This window comes from Microcaecilia unicolor, chromosome 4 (genome assembly GCF_901765095.1).
Source record: "Microcaecilia unicolor chromosome 4, aMicUni1.1, whole genome shotgun sequence".
NCBI classification, from domain to species: domain Eukaryota; kingdom Metazoa; phylum Chordata; class Amphibia; order Gymnophiona; family Siphonopidae; genus Microcaecilia; species Microcaecilia unicolor.
This window is the reverse complement of record NC_044034.1, coordinates 333481143-333496262: the sequence shown is the minus strand read 5'-3', so window position 1 is coordinate 333496262 and position 15120 is coordinate 333481143. Positions and strand designations below refer to the sequence as shown.

General features: G+C 43.2%; 1 protein-coding gene across 1 annotated transcript in view; it reads left to right on the top strand.

Moving 5' to 3' along the window:
• Positions 1–1358: 1358 nt before the first annotated feature.
• BIN3 (bridging integrator 3) overlaps positions 1359–15120 on the top strand; it is a 29698-nt gene continuing 15936 nt past the window's right edge. Inside the window, exons 1-4 of the mRNA XM_030202035.1 lie at positions 1359–1442; positions 6355–6403; positions 13340–13380; positions 13695–13756. Of these exons, the coding sequence (XP_030057895.1) occupies positions 1435–1442; positions 6355–6403; positions 13340–13380; positions 13695–13756 (160 nt within the window). The 5' untranslated portion in view covers positions 1359–1434. The remainder of the gene's footprint in view (positions 1443–6354; positions 6404–13339; positions 13381–13694; positions 13757–15120) is intronic.

Genomic DNA, 15120 nt, shown 5'->3' with positions numbered 1-15120 from the left:
GCAGGACTGTAAGTGAGGATTCAGGAACTGGGGGATGAAAGAGTGGGTACATGGGGATTAGGTGGTGGGATAGTGAAGCCTAAGAATTTGGGATTGGGAGGTCAATGGGTTTAGGTGATTGGGTGAGAACTGTGCTGAAAAATAGGGAGAGGAGATCATTTGAAAGACCTGGAGGGTTTGAGGAGTGATTGGAAGGCAGTGGATAGGGACAGAGAGCTACAGAGAAGGTGAGAGACAAAGGTGGGGGGCACTTTGAAGAAAGTGAGAGAGGGTGGAAATGGGGTAGATTAAAAGGGGAATGGGGATCTGGATGGGGGTAAGACATAAGAAGGGGACTGGAGATGGAGAGAAAAGGAGTAATAAGGAAGACGTTGGAGAGAGTAAGAGAGGCATAAGATGGTAGATGAGGCTGAAGGATGGAAGTGGAAGACTACAAAATGGCTAAAAGAAGGGAGAATTAGGGAAATTAACATTTGGAAATGGAAAGCTGGTAAGTAAGTGAAACATGAAAAGACGGAGCCAAGGCTGAAGGGTGGAGAAGGGGAAATGAAATCTAGCTATAGGTAAATAAAAGGGAAGATGAGAGAAATGAATTAAAAATGAAACAGAAAGATCAGCATGGTAGACAGAAGGGAACAAGGCATACAGAATCAAGACAAAAAGGAAATGAGATTCTGGAAGAGGACAGGAGAAAACCAACAGGAAGTGATAAAGAAAAACAAAGACCAACACAACTAGAAAAAAATAAAATGATCAGACATCAAAGGTACCTTCCAATGTGGGGCAATTTTTAAATATTGTGCACAGAATTTTCAACAATTTTGCGCAGAATTCCCACCAGGAATAAAGTGGTGGAGGGAGCTGCTGCCTGAGTGGTATTGCTCATAGCCTTGAGGTGAGGAGTTGCTTTCCATAAGTATTTCAGGCAGCCTGTAAAACCCGAAATTGCAGGACTTCTCCAAAGAGTGTGAGAATCAGAAAGCTTTCAAATGAGTCTGACACATTGATAAGAAGCCAGAGAGTTGGCTCAGAGAGTATGAGAGCCAGAAAGTCCTCGGATGAGTGTGACACATTCCTAATGAGTGAGACTTGGCATCTCTATAATAGCGGTAATGTGCATGTGGTAATGTAATCAGGGACTGCAGCATGTGGCCCTTGTAATTAGGTGACACTGGTGGAGTACACTGCTCTGCAACCAAAGGGAGGTGCAAAACAAACGAGGCAAATATATATTTGATGCTGGGGGGCAGAGAGTTAAGACTTCGCGGCTTCCGTCACCATGGAGACAAGGAATGTGCGAGCGGCACGTCGCGTATCGCCTCTGACGCGTCTGTTAGTGTGACGTATTTCCGGGAAGGGGCTGGCTGAGTGGAAGCTGTTTCGGAAGTGCTGGCGGTCTCTACGGGACTAAGGAGTTTAGATGGTGGAGTAGTCATGAGTTGGTGAGTAGGGGCGCGGGGAAAAAAAAGCCCAAGCGATGGAGGGGTACAGACAGAGGCAAGGGAAAGGTGGGAGCCCTAGGGAAACGGAAGGAGGTAAAGGCACGGGAAGGGATAGGGGGTGATGGAAAGACAGGAGAAAGAAAAGTACCTGGGGGTGGAGGGCCAGAGATTTAAAGAAGGGGGAGAGAAAAGAGAAGAGGTCTGAGGACAGAGAGATTGTGAGCCCTCAAGGGACAGAGAAAGTACCTGCATATAATGTGTACAGTGCTGCGTACATCTAGTAGCGCTATAGAAATGATTAGTAGTAGTAGTAGTAGAATGAGAGGGGGAAGGGTCCGGCGGAGGTAGAGGGCTCTCTGGAGGAGGAATAATAGGTGAAAGCCATATGGAGCTATGTTATTGAACTGTACGCTGCCTGCATCAGTTCTCTCCAGCTAATGTTTATTTTTAAGGACGATCCTGTTCTGTAGGCTTGCTACAATTCCAAATTCTTGTTTGTGATAATGAATGAAATGTCTTGGACGGTTAGCATAGGTAAAAACAATTCAGGTGCTTATGCTGATAGACCAGAAAGATGACATTTCTGGGTCTTGGCAATTGCAGGGACTAAGAGACAGCCGCAGGAAAGCCTTGAAACAAGGGTTATGTTTTACCTTAACCATGAGAAGTTTCCTATGGGGACAAATCTGACTTAAGAGTTATGGTATGAATTTCTTAGTATAATTAGTTAAACGTCTGTGTATAATGTATTACTGATGCATACTTGATTACAGAGAAGGAAATGGCAGTGGCAGCCAAGTTTAGACATATATATTTTGAACTGCTTTTGCTATTTTGACCTTTTATTGTTTTCCTCGTTTTTAATTTAGGCTTTTTATTTTTTTGCTTCGTTGGTTTGCATTTCTTTTTGTTGTTGCATTGAATTTTAGTCACCTGGGTGATCTGACAGGTGGTCATAGGGTAAAATAATAAACAGATAAAGTAGGAAAAGTGAGTGATAAAGATGAGGGGACAAAAGCATGGAAGATGCAAAGCTGTAAAACTTCTGTACTTACATCAAACCTTACATTTAAATTATTAGTTAGAAACATCTAATTCGATACCAGTCGCATGAGAACTATTCCAGTATTTTCAGTGTCATATGCTTATTTAAGTCTGCAGATGAACAAGATATAATCTCTGGGTTTTGCTTTAGATGCATTTGCAACATTATGCATATTAGAGCAGTATTTCTCAAGTCAATTTTGGAATTTCTTAGTCCCGTGTTCTTTATTGTAAGGCCCAGAAAACATGGCAGCTTTCATTGTCCCTAAATGTGACTCGAGTATTGGCCTAGTACATGCTTTCCTGTACTTTCACCAAAGATTTACAACTAGTGCTGCCTTCAGAACAGCTGTTCTGTTTTCTATGTGCACCACTTGAGTCTGTGTGAATTTGAGACATGTTGTGCCCGAATCTTGTGTATTCTCACAAGACTGAGAATAATAACATAGTAACATAGTAGATGACGGCAGAAAAAGACCTGCATGGCCCATCCAGTCTGCCCAACAAGATAAACTCATATGTGCTACTTTTTGTGTATACCTTACCTTGATTTGTACCTGTCCTTTTCAGGGCACAGACTTAAGTCTGCCCAGCACTATCCCCGCCTCCCAACCACCAGCACTGCTTCCCACCACCGGTTCTGGCACAGACCGTATAAGTATGCCCAGCACTATCCCCGCCTCCCAACCACCAGTCCCACCTCCCACCACCGGCTCTGGCAGAGACCGTATAAGTCTGCCCAGCACTATCCCCGCCTTCCGCCACCGGCTCTGCCACCCAATTTCGGCTAAGCTCGGCTAATAATGGTACAACTCTTATATTCTGCCTCTATCCAATTCAGAGCATAATTAAAACCTTCCTAATAAAGAAACATAACACCCACAGATATACAGAAAAGAATCACAAAAATTTACCCCTTAACCAACCCCCCCCCCCCCAAAAAAAAAAAAAAAAAAAACATTTGCCACGCAGGACTGCATAGAGGAGTTCGGGCACCATATGGCTCAAACTCACTACTGGCTACATGGTGCTGGAAGAGAAAAATAGCTGTTTTGGAAGTGATGCCAGCAGCAAACCTTAAAAAGGGGATTAACAAACTGTGGAAAGAACCAGTCTGCAAAGCTGGCAGATGAGGGTTGAAAGTAGCTGGGATTGGGGTGAAAAAAAGTGTGATGGGAAAGTGTGTGTATGTGGAAGACAGCTGAATGAAGGAGAGAGTAAGTCAAGTGGAGAAGAAATAAGAGGAAGAGGTTTGGGAGGGGTAGCTAGTGGGCCAAAAGTGAGAGCATGAGGGGAACAACCTTTGTTTTAATTGAGTCATTCTGAGTCCTCCTGTGCAGCTGGGCCTGGGCCAACTTCATTGGAGGGCTTCTCCTTGCGCGGGATGCCAGTCTGTTGTGCTATTGGCTCTCATATTGAGATATATATATATTTTAGAGGGGAGAGGTTTGCTGACATGGTCTCCACTTGAAAATTAGTGAAGACGGGTGGCCTTGGTCAGTCTGGTTTTCAGGATAGCCACAATGAATATGCATGTACTCCAGGACCAGCTTCCAAAACTGTGTATTAGAGAACCAGCTGACAGATTACTTTGAAATGCATTGTTGGAATACTTCAAATTCTGTAAGCTGCCTTGGAGCATTATTTGGAAGTTCTTTAAGAATCAATTTGCAATGAGAAAGGGATATAATGGAGTGGAAAATCACTGTTCACATAGTGGAATTTATGTAGTACCTGGTGCTGAGTTGTAGCATGTCTTCCTTCAGTAGCTGCTGTTAGAAAGGTCAGTTCTTCCACACACAGTTCTTTATTTTTGCTTTTGCTCAGTGGCTTTATCTTGCTCAGCTGGGCTGGAAGCCCAAAGGTAACAGCAGTAGTGTAAGAAAGGTAAGGTGAAGAGGAAGGCAACCCCGGGCACAACTCAGAAGAGGGCTTGGAACTCCAGCTTTCTCCTTGCTGTTGCTATGTCCCATTGTTTGTTTGTAAGGTGGGAGATGGGGCCTCTGTGAGTACGTGTTGAGTTGGGCCCTACTTAGTCTGCTACCACCAATGGGCCTTGGACTGGCCTCATCTGACTGTTCAAGATGAGGAGAGGTAACAGCATGAGAAATGGAATAGATGGTTAAGGCCTGCAGATTGGGGGGGGGGGGGGGGGTTATACTGATGTTGAAATGCAGACATTTTATGTGCTTGCAGGACTAGTTCCCTTAGTGGGCCCTGTTTACTAAGGCGCGCTAACTTTTTTGTGCGCACTAACACTAGAGACACTCATAGGATTATATGGATGTTTCATTAGCACGTGCTAAAAAGTTAGCACACCTACAGCACGGCTTAGTAAACAGGGCCCTATGGCTACTGCACTATGAGCCTTCATTGTCTGTTGTCCTGGGTTTTTCCCATTCTTTTGTGTAACCCTTACTGTTGAAGTGAGATTTCTTTAGAGCGGTTGACTAACTCCCCTGTGGAACCTGGTACATGTGCATCCTGAAAATGACTAGGATTGGTGCAAGGAACAGATATTGGACTTGGCAACCAGACCCAGATTTCCTTCATGGTATAATGCTAAGCTACCATTAGACTGGCCCCCTAGAGCCATATCTCATTTTTAATCCATTTTCATACTATATTGAGATTACTGGTAATGGTGTGTTTGATTTTTAGTTTAAATACCTTCAGGCCATTGGAAAAGTTGACAATCCATTCCTGGTAATGTGGGAAAATGAGACACCACCTTCCCCCCCCCCCCCCCCCCCAAATAGTAATGGAGAGAGCGGGGTTTGGCTAAGTATGGAAAATGTTTTAAAGTTTCAGAACCCAAAAAAAGAAAGGTATCTGTTTCTCTTCCTGACAGAGATATTTATACCTACTTTTATAAGGATCTGGCACACGCCTTCCTCAACTTTCAGCTTCTAGGTACGAAAGCCTATAATTTCTGGCTGACCGCACACTGATTCACAGCTTCTGCACCAAGGGTTTGATAATATAACATTACAGGAGCTCTGTCTGCTAGGCAGCAATAACTGGAGCAGGGCGGCAGCCACTGTCACAGACATGGGCTAAAAGCGGAGGGGAGGTATGGATGGGATGAAGGTTATTATGGGGTGATTACACAGTTGGGTCATGAATGACTGCAGTTGGGAAGGACAAAATCAGATGATTGGACCTCTTCTTTTGGTTTGTATCTGGGATATTTCCTATTATGGGCAGGGAATGGCTTCTCTCTGATTCTTTAACCCATCCTGTCCAGTCCCCTTCTTCCTGCCTAAGCCTTGATTAATAACTGCTGTGCCTGTCTTTGCCAGAATGTCACTGGTTTTTAATTATGGAGTGTCCCCTATAGGTATAGGAGTATTACAACTAGGGAAAATGATGGAGCAGGAAAGTCATGTACTCCTCCTGGAAAGGGGAAAACATATATCTAGCAGTTTCGCAGATCCCCCACCAGGGAGCCAGTGTTCCTGTGGTAAAAGCTGGTAACAGCTCTGTGGACACAAATCCATCTGGTTCATCACAGTTACCCTTTACTCTTGTTTTAAGATGCTAATTGGGTTTTTTTCCCCAGGTAGTGAATTTTATGGCAGAGGTTACTCCACTTCTCTGAGATGACTTGAGGGTTTCTAACAACTATTCACTAAATAAATGCAGGGTTTGCTAGCTCTTATTTTTCTGGGGAATGAGCAACCTGGATTGGGTGTATCCAGCGGATCCTAATGAGGACATCCGAGTGACTTGGATTAGCCACAGAATACTGGGCTCATTGGACCATGGCTGTTTCCTAGCATGGCATATCTGTGTTCTTAAGTATTGGTTAATAATAATTTTTAGAGTCACTGTGTTTGAATTCCTTTTCTTTCTTTTTCCTGTTTAGGATTCCATTCAAGATTGGGCAGCCCAAGAAACAGATAATTCCCAAAACTGTGAGTAACGTTTTTTTTCCCCTCTCCCTTGAACTAAATGAATAAATGTAGGTCAGGTTAGGTGAGTGGAGGAGTGGCCTAGTGGTTAGGGTGGTGGACTTTGGTCCTGGGCAACCGAGTTTGATTCCCACTTCAGGCACAGGCAGCTCCTTGTGACTCTGGGCAAGTCACTTAACCCTCCATTGCCCCATGTAAGCCGCATTGAGCCTGCCATGAGTGGGAAAGCGCGGGGTACAAATGTAACAACAACAATAGTATCCTGGACTTCCACAGAGCAGGCAATGTGGACATGGGAGAGGACTCTTTTGAAACCTCTTTTGTAACTTGTGTTGTTTTTTAGTTTTGCTATCTGTATTAAAAATGTCTTTTTTTGCTTATTTTTTTGTAAACAACTTTAAAATTCTAGCTGTATAAAATGTGGCCAAAAGAAGGGCTTAAAGGAGGAGGTGCTATATGCAATGTGTGTGCACGGTATGCTGTCTATTAATTCCTATGCCCTGGAGATCATTCATTTTTCTAGGGGCAGAGGAATGTGTGATTATACGTGTGCTCAGAAAAGAGCCACTGTTGGTGTCCCTTGTTGCTGCAAGATGCTGAGAGCAGAGCCCATGTGTTGGTCTGGACCTGAGTATTAGGCAGTCCTGACTTTCCCGTGCAAACCTGCTCTATCCCCTGGAAGATTTGAATTTAGATGTATTACTCGCCATTTCTCAAATCTGAGATCAAGGCAAGATATATGTTCAGGTACATGGATTATTTCGTTGCCTGAGTAAGCTCATAATCTAGTTGTACCTGAGGCAATGGAGGGTGAAGTGACCTGTTGTCAAAGTCACAAAGGATGTCATTGGGAAAATTGGGATTGGAGTCCTGGCTTCCTTGGTTTGCAACCTGCTTTTCTACAGGATACTGTACTTATTACAGCACCTAGCTTCTCTTATAGGCTACCTCCTAAGATTAAACCTAAACAGCTACTAAAACTAGTGAGGCTGTTGTTGCCTGCTGGACAGCACCTGTGCACCATAAACCTGCCAGCATTGACCCAGTTGGTTTTTGGAGATTTGTAGCCTTCAGGTACAAGCCCAGATACACCATGGCCTCTGCAGTATCACTACCATGTTTCCTTTCTCCACCCTTTGTTTTGTCCTTATTGCCTGTGCTCTTGAGGGAGTGAAGGGTGGGTTGCTTGTAATGGTAGGCACACTGCTAGTGGTCATGGTATTGCAAGAGAAGGATGGACCCTTCAGGCTCATTCAGTCCATTTGACTTCTAGTGTACCCAGTTCCTCTGTGTTAATTATGCTACTACTCTGAATTAGGAAATAACCTGTATATCCTGCATATTCGCTAGTATAAGCTAAGAATAAGAATGAGCCAGATGCAGATGGAGTGCCATGTAGCACATGGGTGGCTTCACTGGGTAACACTAACCTGAGTGCTACTATTTTTTTTTTTTGTTAGATTTGTACCCCGTGCTTTCCCACTCATGGCAGGCTCAATGCGGCTTACATGGGGCAATGGAGGGTTAAGTGACTTGCCCAGAGTCACAAGGAGCTGCCTGTGCCTGAAGTGGGAATCGAACTCAGTTCGCCAGGACCAAAGTCCACCACCCTAACCACTAGGCCACTCCTCCACTCAATTCCGGTATAAACAGTTACACAGTGATGTTGTGGTAGAATGAGGTTCATGTGGAACAGACATATTAGGGAATCGTATAGAGGAAGAGTTGCGTTATGTCCATTACGTGCTTTGGTTTCATAGTGTTGCAGGGTTCAGGCATTTAAGTTGGGTCGGTAGGGTATGCCTTTTTGAACAGGTAAGTTTTTAGAGATTTCTGGAAGTTTAGGTGGCTATACGTTGTTTTCACGGCTTTTGGTAATGCGTTCCATAGTTGAAAACCAGGAAGAGTATTTTCCAGGATATGAATTTTGAGTGTGGATTTATTCATGGTTTCAAAGGGATTTCTGTTAAACTGCAGGAGCACACTATCATGATCCCATGCTTGCTGCATGGTTCCTGATTTGGAGATTATAGTTTAGTAAGGCCTTTCATAAATTTTGAAACTGGCAGTTGTACAGAAATTAATGCGCTATCTACCTAATCACAGTAGGCTTCTAAGGTGCTAAGAAGGGCATGAACTGAGTCCACCGTGAGTTGAATAGAGAGGAGGCAAATCAAGAAAGTGAGAACTGTGGCCATGAAATGATCTGTACTTTGGTATGAGACCAAAGGGTGAATATCTTTCACTTTAGGTTGTAGGACTTCACTGTGGATTTTCACTGGGAGACTTAACCTTTCTGAAACCTTTGGAGGGGACTGAAGAATTTAAATGTCTATTGTACCTTCCCCTACCTCCTTGGTATACATATTCAAGTCATCAAGTCTCTTCTACATCTTCTGGACGTCAGACTCACAGAAACAGAAGCCTGCACAGCCTTCTACATGGAATGTTGCTAGTGGAATAGCAACATTCCATGTAGAATCTCCAATAGTAGCAACATTCCATGTAGAATCTCCAATAGTATCTATTTTAATTTTGTTACATTTGTACCCTGCACTTTCCCACTCATGGCAGGCTCAATGCGGCTTACATGGGGCAATGGAGGGTTAAGTGACTTGCCCAGAGTCACAAGGAGCTGCCTGTGCCTGAAGTGGGAATCAAACTCGGTTGCCCAGGACCAAAGTCCACCACCCTAACCACTAGGCCACTCCTCCACACACATTTGAGGCTAGAATTCTTTTTTTTTTTTTTTAAAGCTTGTTTCGGGATCCAGGAGGAAAAATACTTTTCCCCCAATATTTGTTATTTCAGTGGTGTTAATTTGTTTGGTTTTGACTCTTCTTTGTTGTGTTCTTCTCCTTCCTTCCAAGCTCCCTCAAATGTAGCTGTAACTGTGACTTCCTGGCACTAAGCACCAGTTTTCGATACATACACAGCCTGCTACCTTGGAATTGTCCAGCCTTGCTGGTATTTCTTCCTTTACCCAGAAACCTGCATATAGAATCAGTAACAGTAACACAGCATGGAAACATAGAAAGGACCATCTGGCCATCCAGTCTGCCCAGTTTGTCTTTACACACTGCTAAAGATGCATCCCAGCTGCCAGCCACAGAGTGTTACCACCTGTGAGATTTCTCCTTAGCAAGGCAGTGTTTGGGAGAACAAATTTTAAAAAGCATTAACCCATGTAAACGCCAGTTAAGTACCAGGTAAAAGCACTGTGTGCACTCCCTTTACAAGGGAAAGGTACGCACGTTGTTCCATTTCATTTCCTGTATTTAGATGCTTTTTTATTTTTTTAACTTACTTTAATTTCAGCCCAAGTGCTCAAGGTAAGTTACAAATTCATACATATAAGTATAGATCATAAGTAAATAGACAACAAAATATACAAAAACTACCTAGACCACCTTTTGATCCACTCCAGCATAAGGCTGTTACCAATCTATAACTTAACTGGTTTTTTTTTTTTTTTTAGTAATGAACACACACAAACAACAGTTTACAAAATACTAAAACAAACATTTCTTATATCAAAGAAAAAAAACTGGCCTTCTAACAAAGATCTAAGGGAGGGATTTCCCACAGAGGAGTCACATTGTTAACCTTCTCAGCAATAAGCCCTACTTACCATGTGTACTTTTACCTGCACAGAGAGGAGGCGTTCTCAAGGATGTGTTTAGGTCAGAAAGGGAAAAAACATACACAGATTGCATTTCAAACCTATGTGCATTATTTTACCCACAGGGTTATGTCTGCAGGTGAATTTCCTCGGAGCCAGTTTTCAAAGAGGAAGTGTACCTGTACTCTCCTTTCTGAGAACTAGCGCAAATCACAGGGGAAGAAAGTATCTGTAGACTTTTGTGTCAGTGTGGGCAGTTTGAATTTGCATCCTTTTTTTTGTCTCCCTCTTTTTTTTTTTTTTTCCCCACTCCATTATCTTGGGTAGAAAAGCATACTTTTAGCAACAGAGGATTCTATGTGCTTATCCCATACCTTCCTGAACCCAGGTACTGTTTTACCTGTTGCCACCATCCACGCTGGAAATGCATTCCATGCTTCTGCCACCAGACCCATTCACGTCATTTTAGTAGTACTTCTTTTGACAAGACACAGGTGAGGACTCATTTAGCAGTCTGTAGAGTGGCATAATCAATTTATCCTAAAATTATACCCCTCTATATGCACTCTAGCTTTCGTCATTTGAAAGTAGCAGATCCAATATTTTCCCTGTTCTTGTAGGTTCCATTACCATTTGTTTGAGGAGACCTCCCTCCCCCCCTTTTTTGAAGGGAGCCTAGTATCATTCCACTTCTAAGTCTGCATATGGCCTACACCATTTCACATCTGACAGACTAAAATGCATTTGTGTATTTTAAAAACTTTTATATCACTTTTTCGCTTTTTTCAGGGAATGTCAAAGGTAGTGTACAAACCAGTAAAAGAATCACAATAAAATTTCCAGCCCCCCCCCCCCAGCACTCTTCCTCTGTTTCCTCAGGGCTGACTGCTTTGACATATGTCAAACGAGAAGGATGCATTTCAGAGCAGATTTGCTCTCCTCATGCTGCCAATCAGTTTGGGAGGGAGAGAGGATTTTAATTGTGCTGCAGTCTCTACCTGCCTGATCCACTCTGCCCTAGGAACCCCGTGGCTGGATCTTTGCAGCCCTTCCCATGGCTGTGAAATCACGGTAGACAACGAGTACTGAGGGTAGTGAAGATAACACCTTGATGCAGCTATTGGCGAAACCAATGGATCCAATGCAGCAGATATTATACAGCAGAAATGGAGATGTTAAGAGGGCTAGCTACTGTTAAGTAGACACTCAGTAATACGAGAGAATATACAATTTTTTTTTTGCAACAAATGCATTCAAATCAAGATTATATACAAAGGTAGCTGGCCAAAAACTGGCAGAAATAGCAAAAATATTGAAGGCAAGCGATGCATGTTTTAAGATCTCTGATTAGATAGATTTAAAAAGTACCTAAATGATAACATTTTTAAAAGACATTCTCGTGTATCAAGAAATACAATTGAAGGCCAAGAAAATGTGCCAGGCAGGGACAGAAATATTTCCATTTTTATTGCATGCTGCAAATCTGATTTAAAAATTTCCAAGGTCACCTTAATACGTATTATACATATAAGCTTGTTGATTTGCCATTCCTTGCATCTGCCTCTAACAATTGGAAACTACCTAGTTTATAGGTGGTCTATAAATGTTTTAAAATAAAATAAATATTTCCTTTTAGGCTCTTCCCTCCATTATCTATCTACTTAATTTCACCCTCCAGTCTGTAATCTTTCTCTTCTTACCTTATCTATCTTCTCAACTTTCCATCTTCTCTTACTTTCTTCCTAATCCTCCTTCTCACTGCTTCACCAGCCTCTTATTTCCTTTTGCCTTTTAGTCACTCCCCATGTCCAAATTTCCACCCTGTATACATGACCCTGCCTCGGCCGTCATCTATCTTTTCATCTGTCTCTCATGATCCTTACTAGCCCCAGCACCTTCCCTATTGGTCATCGCTTCCACCACCTTTCTTCTGTCCTCAGATTATCCCCTTTTACCACTCTCCAAGTCTATTTTCATCTTCCTCTCATTCATCTCCCACATGGCTCTATCATGCCTTGCACCTGCAGTCCAGCTTCTCTCCCCCTCCCTCCTGCCATCCAGCATCTCCTTGCTACTCTTCTGACCCATGGTCCAGTATCTCTCCCCTTGCAGTCTGGAATTCCCCATCTCGTCTCCCTTCTCCACATGTCCTCCCCATTCCAGGACTTCCTCCCTCTTGGTGTTTCTGAGTCTCTTCAGGCATGCTGGCACCAACTCTAAAAACAAAAGGATGTGTGGGACCTTTGAGTCCATATGCATTCTGAAGGTCTACTCTTCATTAACAGGAAATGGTGTATGCCAAAATGGGGTGGGGATGTGGCGGGTCTTCAGCATACACAAACTCATAGGCTTGATATTTCCTTTTGTCTTTGCTGAGCTTCAGGGCTCTTTCAGGCATTTGAGCTACCTCCTCCCCACCTTCTATCCCATGTCATATGCCACTGAAGCCAGCCTTTAGCTTCTGCTGTAGCTGACTGCAGTGGCTAGCTCACTGTGCAGTGTCACCCTCCTGGAGCTCCAGCCCTCTGTGAATGCAAAGTTTACAGAATTAGCTGCCTGTTTTAGGGGTTTAGGTTTGTCCTTTATTATTTGGTTCATAATTCCCATTTGCTGTAGTATTCCCCCCCCCCCCCCCCCCCCCCCGTTCTTGGTTCCAGCTCTTGAGGGCTACAAATCGTTTGGTTTTCAGTGTAATCAATGCAAATTAAGCTGGTTGTTTGCCTAAGTGTATGCAAATATATGTGCTGAATATTCATTTTGGATATCTCAAAAATGAGGCCTGTATTGCTGGAGATTGAGACCTCCTGATGTAGACAGTATCTCAGCTGTCTTGTACACATGCATTAACTTTCTATTGTGCTCCACTATGCAAAGTGTGATTTGTAAGTACTGAAGTGGAAATACAAACCTGAGTCTTCATCTGTGTCTGGTGCAGAACTATTGTTTGATCCCTGGACCCCACAGTCCTTATAATTGCCAGCACCTTGGAACAGCCATAGCTTTTGGGGGGGGGGGGGGGCAATAGGGAAAGCAGGATGTCTCCAGTATGATATCTGAGAGCTATGATCTTTCTTGGTCCCCACCTGGTGGTGGTGGGGGGGTCTTCTTTGTGCTAGTGTTCTCAGTTGCGATTGCAGAGGGATGGAAGAAATGTCCTGGATTTTCAGCATGCTGGTGGTGAGAGATGTAGGAGGGATGTGGTGATGTCTGCCCTGACATGGGATGAGGGATGTGTGCTAGTGGTCTGTCCTGATACGGGGAGGGAATGGCTATGTTTCTCACTGTTTTGTTTTATTTTTTTTCCCCTTGTGCTGCAGGTGGAGAGAGATTTTGAACGGGAATATGGAAAACTGCAACAGTAAGTATTACAACCACACTAATGAAAGGGATGTAGAAGGAAAGAGGTAATGCAGGATAGGTTGCTAGTGAGGGCTGGTGGGAAGCAATAAGGATATGGTTATTCCCGATAACCTTTGGAAGGAAATCAGAATAATAGCAACAATAGATCAGTGGGCAGTGCTGGGGCAAGACTATATGATGCAGGTGTTGCTGACTTGCTAGAATGAAAATGTGTCTCTGTCTCACCAAGCGAGCTAATGCACGTAGGCCGGGGTTCATGTGTCCAATCTTACTTCATATTCTGGTATGAAAACGTTTGTAACCTCATTGTAGGCTTGAAGATCAAACCAAAAAGCTGCAGAAACACATGAAGAAGAGCACAGAAGCAGACCTAGGTATGTAAGCAATTTTTGTCTGTATGGTAAATGGCCATAGCAAACACCAGCAGAAAGAAGAGGGACTGGCCTACAGATCAGTTCTGCATGAGCTGACACAATTTTAGAACAGGGCAGCTGGATTTGTTGCCAGTTGTGTGAATCTGACCTTGGCTCAGAAGTGACTGGTTCATGTATGTTTCGTTTATGAGTAGCAGGTCTGTTCAGCACTAGGTGAAGTGATAATTGTGAGATTGAGCCTGGCGTTGCTTGTAGGACCATCACAATTGCCTTCACAGACTCCTGGGTATCTTTGTTTTATTTTATTCCTGAGGCACCAATAAGCTTTTTTTTAAAGCTTTCTGAAGTTTTTCTATTGTCATAAATCAAATAGCATTTTTACACATATTGTTAGTTTTAGTTTTGAGCGCAGCTGCAGATTACTTACTCCTGTTTGTGGTCATGCTGCTAAGTGAACACGGATTAATTGGACATTGATCAGCTCTCTCCTGTGAGCTAGGTCATGTGAAAGTTGGTATTGCTTGCTATTTTCACTCTCCAGTTAGTTAATTCACTGTTTCCTTCTGAATTGGTCTTGTTCTTTACACACAAGGAGACTGTCAGATGTAGGAAGACTCAGGTTGTACAAGTCATTAGAGGCCCATACCAAGTTCACACTGACGCACAGAATGTGAGCATACCATGGATCCCTGAAGAGGGAATTCGGAGGAAAAGATTTTTTAAAGACAGGTTTGACATCATCTTTATTGCAAAAAGGTGTTGTACGCACATAAAATGCAGGTCTTTTTCTGCAATCAACTACTATGTATGTATGTTATGTAATATGTCGTCGATCTCTCCTGGGGCTGATTCTGCTTAACATCTTTGTGAGTGATAATTGTGGAGGCATTAGAGGAAAAGCTTTTTTTTTTTTGTCTCTTTGCATATGAAATTGATATCTGCAATATAAGGACACCTTGAGGGAGTAGAAGATAGAATGGAATGTCATCTATGAAAGCTTGAGGAATGGATGAGCATTTCTGTGCTTGACAATTAAGATTACCTGTACAATTTTTAAAAAGGGGTGCAAAACCATGCATTTGGGATGCAGACATCTGAAGGGACAGTACTGATGGAGGTGAGACACTGACACAGATGTGCAGCAGCCAGGAGTATGGCTACAGAGTAGGGCTTCATTTTACTTAAAAACTTAATTGTGATTAATTCATAATTAAAGGACAATATCTCCCTCTCCCTTGCCCCCCAGGTATAACAAGTCTTCCCTTCCTGCATATTTCCCTCCACTTCACTCCCAGGTCCCTTATCACTCTCTCTCCATCTCTCCCTCCCTGCCTTGCCTGCAGTTCAATAGCTCCACCCACCCC